The sequence below is a fragment of the Mastomys coucha genome, unplaced genomic scaffold (assembly GCF_008632895.1).
Source record: "Mastomys coucha isolate ucsf_1 unplaced genomic scaffold, UCSF_Mcou_1 pScaffold8, whole genome shotgun sequence".
In the NCBI taxonomy this organism is placed as follows: domain Eukaryota; kingdom Metazoa; phylum Chordata; class Mammalia; order Rodentia; family Muridae; genus Mastomys; species Mastomys coucha.
The window spans coordinates 29643156-29656704 of record NW_022196914.1 but is presented as its reverse complement, the minus strand read 5'-3'; the positions used below and the strand labels follow the sequence as shown (position 1 = coordinate 29656704).

The 13549-nt window shown below is 39.9% G+C and overlaps 1 protein-coding gene across 3 annotated transcripts in view; it reads left to right on the top strand.

Annotated features, from left to right (window-relative positions):
* The window catches only part of LOC116083941 (zinc finger protein 728-like), a 43693-nt gene that overhangs the window by 27096 nt on the left and 3048 nt on the right, over positions 1-13549 (top strand). Inside the window, exons 1-4 of one of the 3 annotated variants that reach the window (XM_031360754.1) lie at positions 5634-5737; positions 10846-10972; positions 11445-11540; positions 12953-13239. In XM_031360754.1, coding sequence (XP_031216614.1) covers positions 5732-5737; positions 10846-10972; positions 11445-11540; positions 12953-13239 — 516 coding nt within the window. In that variant the 5' untranslated portion in view covers positions 5634-5731. Of the gene's footprint in view, positions 1-152; positions 233-5633; positions 5738-10845; positions 10973-11444; positions 11541-12949; positions 13541-13549 lie in introns of those variants that run through there. The other 2 variants (XM_031360753.1, XM_031360755.1) reach the window with 2 other exon arrangements.

Below are 13549 nucleotides of genomic sequence, written 5' to 3'. Positions count from 1 at the left end.
GATGGCAAGTGACCTTGGTTTGTGTTGTTTATTTTCTTACGCTTGCTCCCGGCCATCTGGTTAACTCTCGTGCTACCTGCCCTTGCTAAATATGACTGGAGTGACAAAAGATTTTAGTGTTGTCTCCACTTTCAGGAACACCAAACAATTCTCACAGGAGAGAAACCATACAAGTGTGAACAGTGTGGTAAATGTCTTTCCTCATCTTCATCCCTTCGAAGGCATAAAAAAAATTCACTGAATAAAACCACTACCTGTGTGGGGAATGATGAGAAGCCTTTGCTAATCTTTATAGCTTTACTCAACACAAGATATTTATACTGGAGACTCAGGTCTTAAGGAGTCCTTAAAAATTATATATTTCTTCAGTCCTTAAAAGACATCAAATGACTCATTCTGAATACAAACTGCATAAGTCTGTGGGGCATGGTAAGAACTTGGCCAATCCTTCAGCCTTAGCCAACTGAAGTTGTTCCATAGTGCAGATGATTAAGTGAATTATTTTGGAATGTCAACACAAACATCTAACATCCAACACCACCGATGTGACAAATGTCACCAGAAAACAGTGGAGACTTCTCTTTGCTGTAATTTCCCCACCAATGTGTGTTGGGAGCAGCCTGACTGCTCTGTCAGCCATAACTGCTTATTGGCAGAAAAGCCTTGGCCTCCATGGGAATGTACTAGCCCAGCTGAAATCAACAGCTGCCTCGATGGGAAAGTACTGACCCAGCTAAGAACAAAAGACTATTAATCTTGCTGTCAAGTATCCAACAGCCCACTTAGTATCAGCATAAGAACAAATAGTTCATTAATCTTACTCTGATCCTGAGATCATCTGTACTCCCCGAAGACAAAGCAACCCTGTCCCCTCACCTTGCCCCATTTCTGCTTGTAAGAGTATATAAATTGAGTGAGAAAAATTAAAAATTGCAGCTTGATCAGACTCCTTGACTTGCTGTCGTTCCTTCGAATCCCCTGTCTTGCTTTCTCTTCTGGGTGATCCGGTTTGTTTAGTGGATATGTGATTGTCAGTCATGAAATATTCTAACTGCTGTGCTGACTTTACTGTTGATACAGAGCCTAAAACACCATTTAAAACTTGCATTTTCTAAGTTAATGTAAATTGTTAAAAGAATAGGAATTATAACCTAAAAGTTACAAGTCATTAACTTTAAATGATTAAATATCTCATATGTGTCCAAAATTGTGTTTTTAGTCATGCTATGTTCAAATGAAATTTATTTACAGAAATGATGGGAAGAAGACCAATTTATATATCTCTCATTCTTTATCTTCTGTATATGCTACTAAAGTACATCCTAAAACACCAACCTCAAAGAACTTTAAAATAAACTTTTTAAAAAAGATTTATTTCGGGCTGGAGAGATGGCTCAGCGGTTAAGAGCACTGACTGCTCTTCCGAAGGTCCTGAGTTCAAATCCTAGCAACCACATGGTGGCTCACAGCCATCCGTAAAGAGATCTGACGCCCTCTTCTGGTGCATCTGAAGACAGCTACTTACACATACTTACATATAAATAAATTTTTAAAAAAGATTTATTTTATTCATATGAGTACACTGTAGCTGTCTTCAGACACACCAGAAGAGGGCATTGGATCCCATTACAGATGGTAGTGAGCTACCATGTGATTGCTGGGAATTGAACTCACGACCTCTGGAAGAGCAAGTAGCCAGTGCTCTTAACCACTGAGCCATCTCTCCAGCCCTAAAATAAACTTTTAAAAATATGACATAAAATTAAAAGTCAAGTCTAATTATGTTGTTTTTTAAACCAAATCCCAAACATTTGGTTTACCAAATGAGTATGCTGTGGTGAAAGTCTATTGGCTAAGAGAGGCAGAGAAAGCACCCACCTGACCTTCCTACCTTCCACCAATGTCCCTGAAGGGAAAACCTCCTCCATAATGTCTTAAATGCCTTCAACTCAAAGACCCTCCTCTTCTCTTTCCTGGGTTTTCTTATTCATTTCCTGTCAAGGGTTGTTTGCTCCAGCTCTTGACCTATCGTTGGCTTTATTTAGCTCTAATTTACAGAAGGCTCCTGGGATAGGCTGAACCACATAACAACTACTTGTTTACAGTAAACTAAAATCTCTTGGGTTAAAGATGTGTGCTAGGGTTAAATCAAAACACACACACACATACACACACACACACACACACACACACACAGAAAGAGAGAGAGAGAGAAAGAGAGAGAGAGAGAGAAAGAGAGAGAGAGAGTGAGGGAGAGAGAGAGTGAGGGAGAGAGAGAGAGAGAGAGAGAGAGAGAGAGAGAGAGAGAGAGAGAGAGAGAGAGCAGGCTTTTCCAGTACAAAATCTCAGGTTCTTAATGTGATCAAATATCCTGCAGCTTAATTATATATATATATGTATGTACATATATATGTATGTACATATATATATATATATATATATATTAAAAAAGCTGGTTTGAGAAATAGAATGCTAGAGCTAAATGTCTTATATATGTTCCCTTGCATGGCAGGACATCCCAAGACTCAAGTAGCACCATTGTCCTTGGTGTGTCACAGACCCTATCAGAATAAATTGTAAATAAGCCATATTACAGGATAAGGATGTAAGGGGAAATAAGATCTTCTGGACATGTGCTGTTCCTCTTTTACTCATGTTCTAGGCCTCACCAGGAAAACTTCCTCCATATATATATGTATGTATATATGGAGGCAAGCCTCAGAGAAGCAAATACAAATTAGGCTTACTTCAGGATCTCCCTCAGTGAAATATTTGCAGCGAATGTTGATTCCTTTTGGATAGTAGTTTGTGTTAGATTCTGCCATGACCTGAGGATGCTTTCTTCTGGTCTTCACTGATTCTTCCAGTTTGCTCTTTTCATATCTCAGCAGACTCCATCACTTCTTCATTTTCTTTGTGCAGTTCTTGACTGATGCAGGGTTCTGTGGTTTACATCCCTGTGTCTTTTCTGAAGTCGCAGCTGGCATGCCTCCCATCCAGTAGTATCCCCACCAGAGGCCCAATGGCTTGCAGATACTTCCTATAGTTAACTGGAACAAAACCACTCCCTCCACTGTCCCTCACAGAGTACTGCCATCTACAGCCAGTAAAGCAAACTGCTAGTGTGGGATCCCTTCCTCTTGCACAGGTTTAAGTCCAGGTGCCCTGGGTGTGTAGTTCTCTCTCTGTCCCTCCAGGCATCTTTCATTGTATCCTAATGTTAGTATGAGGGAAGAAGTTACTAGTTTTTACAACTCGAATATGAGCCTTGCTGTGTTAGACATGTTGTCTCTGGACATGGGAGTTGTGGTGGGTGATGATATTTCTTTATCTCCAATCTACAAGATATGTCAGTGGCCATGAGAAGAAATTAGAAAGGACTGAACAGAAGTCAAACATGTATGAAAGGACTAAGCCCAAGGAACCCAGATTCTCAGTACATTGTCCTTTTCTGTTACAATGTCCTAGTGTCTGTCCTAGTGTCCTCCATAGTCATTATCTAATGTAGTAATTTATCAGTGACATACTTGGATGTGAAAGGTGTCTGGTGGCCCTACTGATTACCGCTAAGTCTGCTTTCCATTGTTCTCTTCTTTCCAGAATCTATGTAAAAATAAGTCAGATGGATCAGGGTGCAAGTCCCCATGTTTTTGTGTGCTTTAAGACCCAGAAAGATATATGGGCTCTTTAAAATGCATATATTCATGTATTCCCCTAATGTACAGAGCAAAGCATGTGATATTTATGTTCAAACTAAAATTATAAAAACAGATTCCAAACTAAAATTTCCAAAGCAGATTCTACATGTGGTCCCCATATTTTTTCATGGTGTATTCCACTTTCTCAGCCATAATGTTGCAAAACTTTTGCGGGGAGTTAATTATTCAGATGCTGTGGCCCATCAACCTTTAAAGCTTAATAGATGACTTTCAAAGAACTTCAGGGGAAATTAATTGGATTTGTCCTTTTCTTAAACTAATCACTGAGACGCTTAAGCCTTTATTTGACATCCTTAAAGATGACTCCACCCCCCAGTCTTGGTTCTTTGCTTCTTTAGGAAGCAAAAATACATTAATAGCTATGGAAGAGGCTATTATAAACAACAATTGCAGAGGATAGAACTTGATGATCCATGGGGTTTATAGTACTGGCTACTGTTCATACACCTACAAGAGGCTCGTGGCAGGATGGTACCTTGGAGTCTACCTGTGACTCCTAGAAAAATTGATACTTCCTCTGGTGACTCATGTTATTTCTAAAGGGCACAAGAGCAGTAAGGAAACAATGGATATAGATGTTTCTAACATTATAGTGCCTTATAATAATGAACAACTGACTGAAGTTCTTTTACATTCAGAAGATTGGCAGACTGTGTGAATTAACTTTACAGGCTAGAGTTTACACCATTTGCCCAGTCATCCTTTGTGACAATTTTTGAAAACTCTACAGATTATCTTTCCCTTTCTGTATTCCATTGAGCCCTTGCCCAGCTTTAGTTTTTACTGATGGATCTGCAAAAGGCAAGGCTGTAACTATCATTAATGGTGAAACTTTTACTCAAGAAACCTCTGAAACTTCTGTACTAATCGCTGTGATTTTTGCCTTTACTAAGTTACAAGACTGTCCTTTTAATCTCTACTCTGATTCACAATATATAGTTAAAACTTTTCCCAGCTATTGAAACCAACACTCTGGCTCTAAACAAAACTACCATATCTTCACTTTTATTTAAGTTACAACTTTTATTACAAATTTATTTTATTTTATGAAACTGTGTTTCATAAGTCATCTATGGGCACACATTAATCTGGGCCCTTGACAAAAGGCAATCGGCTAGCTGATCTTGCTACACAACCTATAGTACTGTATACCAAGAGTCAATAGACACACCAGTGTGATCCCAGGAGCTGTGCGCCTCCTCTTGGGGAAGAGGAGGAGGAGGAAAGCCTGAGCTCAGAGAACATCTGGTGGTGACTAGGTTTGATTTCCAAGTCTTCTGTCTTAAGCACCTGAGATGCTGCTGCATGTCAGGTGGGGTCACCAAGCATGGTTTCATTAAGCATCTTAACGAAATGCTCAGCCTTACATTAGCTTCCTGCTTCCTTATTTTAAGGAAAGCAGACCATGAAAGCATGATTTCCCATGTGTTAGTATGATTTTATAAGTAGATTTGAGTTTTAAAATAACGTTTTAGGCCGGGAGGTGGTGGCCCACACTTTTAGTCCTAGCACTTGGGAGGAAGAGGCAGGCGGATTTCTGAGTTCGAGGCCAGCCTGGTCTTCAGAGTGAGTTCCAGGACAGCCAGGGCTATACAGAGAAACCCTGTCTCGAAACAAAACAAAACAAAACAAAACAAAAAAAATCACGTTTTAGCAGAAATAACTAGCAAATGGGATAAACATTACTGTGAAAGGCTGGAACTCACAGGTTAACATCGCGTGCTGAGACCACAGTACTTTAAAAGAGCCCGAACGCCCTGTGGCTGCCCATGTGCGAAAGACTGTTTCTATTTTTACTTGTCCATCATAGGGCAGGTTCCCAGGCAGTGCACAAACCCCCTTTGGTGTGTTCCTGGAAGTTCTTTGCACTGACTTGTGGGAAATGTAGTCCCAAAAATTATGACGTCACCAGAAGGAGCTGTTGGTATCAAACTTCCGGATTCGTTCTTAAACCTTGCTTCTCCCCAAAGTTAAGCGAGTGTTCTGCTCAGCGCTGGATTTGGATCTCTGGCATGGAGGTTAGTGCAGGGAGCAGCGCCGTCCTGCAGATCTGAGGGTCTGTGCCGGGTGGCGGATCGGGCGCGGAGGGAGCTTACTCGGGCTGGTTGGGAGACAGTGGAAGCTGCTGACCTAGAGATGCTGTGCTGACCTAGGATGGGCCACTGCCCCTGGGAGCAGGTTGGACCGGGGAGAATGTTGGAATCAAGAGGATTGCAAGGGCAGGCTGGGTCTGCTGACTGCTTGTGCCGAGATGCTGAAGGGGGCTCACTCACCTTTGCTCTGCCTAGCTGACCCGTGCTCACGTGACTATAGTCAGAGTCTCAAGACTTACAGAACTTCCCGAAGTTCCTAGTATCCAGGGACAGAGGGTCTTGTGAGGGCGACTGTTGTGTGGGATGTTAGTTTCTTTTCTTTTGGAATGAATTGTTAGGTTTATGGATGCCTCAGGTTGAGTAGGAATTCCTAGTGTGCACCGATGTGACTGGAGTCATCACAATACAAGGCTATGTAGATACAGAAAAATCTTGGAATTGGTTTGAACCTGTGTTTGCACAATCCAAATAATTATGGATTTTACACTTAACATTAAAATCACTAGGCAGCAATACCCCAGTCCTATCTGAGTATGTGGGTTTTTTTTTTTGTTGTTGTCTGTTTGTTTTCCAAAATTTGGACTGCTTTTCTGATTGGATAGGTGACTCCTGTGATGAGAGAAAGATCGCTGGGAGGGACTGGAATGTCTGAAAGGGGAGGGGGAAAGAACTCTGCTAATTGGCCAGGCTCTATACTCTTACCACATGATTTACTTCTGTCTGTTCACTTTATTAGCAGTGTCTAAACTCTCTTAAAGGTACTCTGTCCCTCATTGTGGCTTTCTGGTTCACTGGTGCTTCCTCAATAGTTCTAGAAAGGATTCCCCAAGGTTTTGTACTGTCTTTCAAAAACTGTAAGATAAATTTCAAAAGCGTGGCACACTGGGGGCTTGAGATTTACACATAGTAGGTTCCTGTTCATGCAAAATGCACAGTTGTCCTCTTGAAAGGTTAAGAGAATAGTCTAGTCCAGAGCCATTGAATGGCCATGATCTGAGAACACAGGTTTAGTTTAATCCAAATTCCATGCTCCAACATGGAATCAGTTTCATGGTTTTACAGAACAAAGAATGTCATTAACCCAGGAAAGTTTAAAATACATTGGTGCGAGTCTGACAGAGGCATGTACTGTGAGACATGGGAGATGTTCTATTCACCTAAGATGCCAACTGATGAGATTTTAGCTTTTGGATTGATGGCAGCTCATGTTCTGCCAAGTCAGTGGATTCTGAGAGGTTTGTATCTCGTCACAAGCTGTGTGGTCCACTACAGAGTGAGGCAAGGACTGTCCCTGAAGGGAAAACCAGCCCAAGGTAAGACAGCTACCCCTGAACCTGCAGAATTCCAGGCTCTGCCCCTCAATGAACTTCCACATGGGCCATCAGTCTCTGCCCACACAGACTCCTTCCAAGAGTTTTGGGATCTTTTGTTTTGTTTTTGTTTTGAGACAGGGTTTCTCTGTGTAGCCATGGCTGTCCTGGAACTCATTCTGTAGATCAGGCTGGCCTCGAAATCCACCTGCCTCTGCCTCCCAAGTGCTGGGATTAAAGGCATGCACCACCACTGCCTGGCTAAGAGTTTTGCATTCACAACATACACACAGTTTTTTGGTGTGTTTGTTTTTGTGTGTGTTTGGATTTCTTTTTCCACAGCCCCTTCCCCTGTCTCAGGTGATCTTGCTTATATTGTCACTCCTTAATCAAACCAAATGTTAGGGAACTGGAGCCTGACTTATGGCATTCAAGTCTACTCTCAGGAAGCATGGGCTTCACACCGCCTTGTCCTGTCTACTGGGTTGTTCAATGAGTTTGCAACCACAACTAGAATAAATAGACATTTCCTGGTCAATGTTGCTAATTTTTAGGGAGAATATAGCAGTATATGAACTCTGAATGTGTGCTGCCTTGTTCCTTACGATGTAGAGAGGGTACAGCAGCATGGGCCTTTTTTAAAAAACATGAAATTGAGAATTGTTCTTTCAATGTCTGTCAAGAATTGTGTGGGAATTTTCGTGGAAAGTGCATTGAATCTGTAGATTGCTTTTGATAAGATGTCCATTTTCACTCTTAATCCTACTTACCCATGTGCATGGGGAATCTATCTTATGATATCTTGTAGGATACTGAGAGCAAATGCCAGTGTGGTCTTTTATATTGTTTATTTTTTCTTTTCTTTTTTTTTTAAGTATTTTTTCTTTTCTTTCTTTCTTTTATTTATTTATTTATTTATTTATTTATTTATTATAATTAAGTACACTGTAGCAGTCTTCAGACACACCAGAAGAGGGTGTCAGATCTCAGTACAGGTGATCGTGAGCCACAATGTGGTTGCTGAGATTTGAACTTAGGACCTTCGGAAGAGCAGTCGGTGCTCTTACCTGCTGAGCCATCTCTCCAGCCCTGTTTATTTTTTCTATGAAATCTAGTCATACATTTTTTTTTAGGAAAAAATACAGATATGACATACCAGTCAGCCTACATGTGGCAAAATTAATTGCTTTATTAGTTATGTGTGTCTGACTTAATAGCAGCTCTCTTTATTCTTTTCTGTTATGAAACAGTTCTATATTCCTTAACCCAGATATACTATTTTTCTTTATATTCTCCTTTTTGGTGATTTCAAGGTCATCTTAATATGGTAACAAATGAGTGTCTTTAGTGTGAATGAATTTTTAATGACATCATAAAAGTAAAAGACTTAGGGAATTGCAGTACACAATTCTCCCTGTTATGCTCCTCAATTCACTGCTTAATTTGTGATATTATTCAGTGATGTTACAGCATGCAATATGGTCATTTGAGAAAACATGGATGATGTTAGATTTGTGAGCACAGATGAGAAGGAAGGGAGGCAGGAAAGAGGCTGAGAACAACAGATGGGGCTGCTTATTGGTACACATAGAAATGGGCAGCGACTCTCCTGGAAATGTGGGATGGAGGTATGTGTGAGGGGAGAAACCTGGCTGAACCCTTTAGAGACACGGGTGAGGGGCTTGGGAGTGAGGAAGTGGGCTCTGCTCTAGGAGCCCATGCAGAGATATGAATCACGCAGTGTTGGCACAGGGTATCTTAGAAACAGCTGCCTTAGGGCAGATAACCCCAGTCCCAGGAGAAGTGTCGGATCCCCTGTAACTGCAGCAATGACTCTGTCATGGCACTGTATCCTCTGTCAGATTCCCTGGTCAAGACGACTACTGGATGAAGACAGAGAGCTAAAGTTCCCATTGTCCTTTCATGGAGCCTCTGAGACAGTCTTGGGTCTGTATAGATCCCCACAGTGACTCAACTTATTGCTAAGTTTCCTTTTCATACCTTGTTAATATACTTTGATTATATTTGTCTATGAGTTCTTCATGTATTATTCTACCCACTGGCTGCTCAAACTTAGACCCTTGGTGCCCTGTCATTTGCATCTTTCTGTCCACGCTCAGAATGCAGACCTCAGCCCACAGGTGCTCATCAGATCTGCATCTTCATTGGATGTGTCATTGTGATAGTGCATATTGGGTTGAGAAGTACCTTCTCCATCACCACGGCTCTCTACTGTGAGAAATGTGCATAATGTGTGCTGTAGTATAATACCAGCAGGGGACAATAATTTTTTTTCAGAATTTTACTATTTATTTTGTATTGTGCTGGCTAGATTATTGTGCACTTGAAACAAACTTTACTTATGTGAGTATAGGAAATATCAATTTAGGAAATGCCTCTGTAAGATCAGGCTGTGTATCAGCCTGTATAACATTTTCCTAGTGACTGATGGAACATGGCACAGCCTGATATGAGAGGTGCTACATCTGGGCTTGTGGCCCTGGGATTTATAAAGAAACAGGCTGAGCAAACCATGTATAGAAAGCCTGTAAGCAGAACCCCTCCATTATCTCTAAGTGATCTCCTGACTCCAGGTTTCTGTCCTGTTTGAGACCCTGTACTGACTTCCTTCAATGATGAACCATGCTATGGAAGTAGAAGCCCAATAATCCCTTTCCTCTCAAAGCTAATTTTTGGTCAGTTTCATGATAAGAATAGAAGCTTTAAAGTATATATGCATTTGTATTTTGGTACCCTTCATGTCTAAGAGATTGTCTGTTCCTCTCTAATTGGAATTATAGACAGTTGTAAGTGGCTATGTGGCATCTAGGAATCAATCCCATGTCCTTTGGAAGAGTAGCCAGTGCTCTTAACTGCCGAGCCATCTCTCTAGCCCCAACACACAGTATTGCAGTTGCCCTTGTTCTCCAGTATGCGGTTGTTAAAAGTGTTATACCATAGGAATTTCTAGGATCTTCTGTCATCCACTTCCCATAAAACAACAGCAGATTGAGGAGAATTTTAGCGATATCACTTACCTATATCAGAAGTAGGTCTAGCTCTTCACTTAGGGCCACCTTTAGATTTATATGCAGAAGCACATGATGCCTCTTTGTTTTTATGTTATTATTGATGGCTATAATTTACATAATATGTAAGTTAATTGTGCTTATTTCTATCCCAGTTTAGCTTCCAAATGAGTGAGACTCACATGGTTTATTTATTTGGCTTTTGCTCAATTACTAGGGAATTATGCCTAATCTATTGTTCTAAGGCTAGACTGGCTACTTCCCCTGCTGTTCCCCCTAATTCCATGCTGATTGAGTCTTTCCTGAATTACTTCTGCTCCATCAGAGTTTCCAGGGGATTGGGGGTCATTTGATGTGGGCATGTGCCGTCATGTCTAATGGAGACTTCATGTCCTCCCATCTTCCCCTTCTTCTCCCTATTTCTCCTCACCATGATCCTTACTTTGACTCCCAGCCTGGTCACTGAAGCCCTACCACCCTCTATTTTTCTCCATAATTGGCTGTTGCCAGTTTTATTTAACCAATAGTTTTAAATTTGAGAGCAAGGTTTACACAATAAATGCAGGTGTAATTTAGAATTTGCTTGTCTTGTGGCAGCCAGATCTTGTGGAATAGATTTAGCATTTGAACACATATCAGCACCAGATCAAGCCCCAACAATGTGTGTTATTTCCTCCTTTTTTTCCCCCCTCAGGAAATGCTGTCATTCAAGGATGTGGCCATTGATTTCTCTGCAGAGGAGTGGGAATGCCTTGGTCCTACTCAATGGAGTTTGTACAGGGATGTGATGTTGGAGAATTACAGCCACCTTGTGTTCCTGGGTGAGGATAGCTTCCATGGTGAATTCTTAATTAACTATCAGTATGAAAGTTGCTCCCTTTGTATAGTACCTCATGGGAGCTTGTGTTTCCACCGATATCGGTTTACAGAGCGACTTTTAAGGAAATTTAAAATTATTTATGTACCTTAGAACTATTTCTTCTGGTGTTGGTTCCTCCCCGTTCCACCATAAAAGTCTCATTTTTATTAGAACGTAAGTGGTACACCTTACAGACTGTCACACACTTCAGTTTTAAAAGTTGTCCTTGTAACTAAGGAATATGAAGCTCAGGACCCAGAAGTCCTAAATTTCTCATAAGGATTCTGGTGTGCCCACCAGAAAACATGTGAAAAATGAGTCCTCTATACTCCTTTATTGTATCTTCTCATTCCTTGTATACACAGTCTTGGAAAGGACATTTTATTTCCTGGGAGAATACCCTTAACAATGTTGTTCCCTTTTCCCACAAACAGGTCTTTCTTCCTCTAAGCCATACCTGGTCACATTTCTGGAGCAAATGCAAGAGCCTTCAGATATGAAGAGAGGAGCAGCTACCACTGTGCATCCAGGTGTGTCAGAAGGAGGATATCAGAGAACAGAGTGGGAAATTCTAAGATCGAATATAAAGCCAATGAGACATAATATTGTGGTGTAAATCATCTTTTAAAGCTATAATTTTCTGTCTTTTTCTGTGAAAGGGCATTATCTAATGTTCAGAATGCTTTGAATCTTAGAAGCTTTGTTTTCTTTTACCATGAGATTAACTTGTCTTTCCCATGATAGCCAAAGCTCTGTTATTTCTAAGTAGTCTTTAATTTGGATGTTTATTTTTTATATAAGATATAAAAATGCATTTAAAAATGTGTATATACATTTTTAAAAGTGGAGATTTGTCTCTATCCCTGGCTAGCTCCAAAATGAAAGAGATAGAAACCATAAGATTTATTTGATAAGATTCACAAGACAATTATGGGGCAATTAATGATCAATTCTAATCTTCTAAATTAATCTGGCTACCTCCCAACCAAAATTCTCAGGATATTTGCATTTCTGTATTGGTCTGGCTCTTTGGGCTTTGTGTGCCTTTACGTGATGTTTCTCCAGACCCTATCCTTATAGTGAATCCTTTCCTTTCCTTCCCTCCCTCTCCTTCCTCTCCCCTTCTCTCTGTTTCTTCTTCCCTGGGCTGGCAGATGTCCAACTCTTTTCTCTCTACAGTTGGTCTATTGGCAATCAGTTTTATTGACAAGTTAGATAATAAAATGGGATAAATCTTTACACAAACTTGATTAGGGAAATTCTTAGAATATGCATTACAGTACCATGTGTGGATGGCAGGTAGATACAAGGCAGAAAAAACAGTGTTTGAATAACACCAGGATAATCAGTGTTTGAATAATATCAGGATCTTTACATACTGAGCAAACCCATCATGACTAAAGATATACATAAACTTCTTACTTGACCCCTTGAAATTTACTCATAACTTTACAAACTAAACTCTATACTAATATGTTTATATCTATATCATATACATTTAATATATTATATACATATAATATATATAATATAGAAATAATGTTTGTTCTGGTATATTCAAAGGTAGACCATTTTATACTTTGTTTTTATATAGTCATAAAATTTCTGTATTTCTGTTAGAAGCTGATTTGCATTTACATAATGGGTTTTCTTAGTTGATATTATGTTTTGCCTTCATTTTAATTAATATTCCTTTGATTAATATTCTTTGGTTCTATGTTCTATGCAGTCATGCTCTTCTTTTAGTAGAAGGCGACATGATTTTCACTTATTCTGTGTTTTAACTTAGGCTTCATTGAATACAGGTTTATAAATTTGAATGTAGCTTATCATTTATAAAAACAAATGCAAGTATGAGTAAATGTTTGTTTATAAATAGAAACATTGTAAATTTACAGAATTTTGCTGTACCTTCATTAATTTCTCAATCATTCCTTACCAGGACAGAAATGCTACTCATGCACAGAATGTGGCAAAGTCTTTGAGTGGACAAAAGTGTTTCAAAATCACCAGAAAACTGATTTAGGAGTGAGGCCCTACAAGTGTGAAGGATGTGCCAAGTACTTACATATTCCATCATTACTTTCTGAAGAGAAAAGAATTCAGACAGGAGAAAAACCTTACAGATGTGAAGTTTGTGGGAAGGCCTTCTGCATTCCATTATTACTTTCTAAACACAAGATAATTCATACAGGAGAGAATCCCTACAAGTGTGAAGTATGTGGCAAGGCTTTCCAACATCCATCAAGACTTTCCAGACATAAGAAAATTCATTCAGAAGAGAAACCATACAAGTGTGAAGTATGTGGCAAGGCCTTCCATTTTCCATCATTACTTTTGGTACACAAGAGAGTTCATACAGGAGAAAAACCCTACAAGTGTGAAATATGTGGCAAGGCCTTCCATTATCCATCAATACTCTCGAAACACAAGCGAATTCATACAGGAGAGAAACCCTACAAGTGTGAAATATGTGGCAAGGCATTCCACATTTCATCATTTCTTTCTAAACACAAAATAATTCATAGAGGAGAAAAAC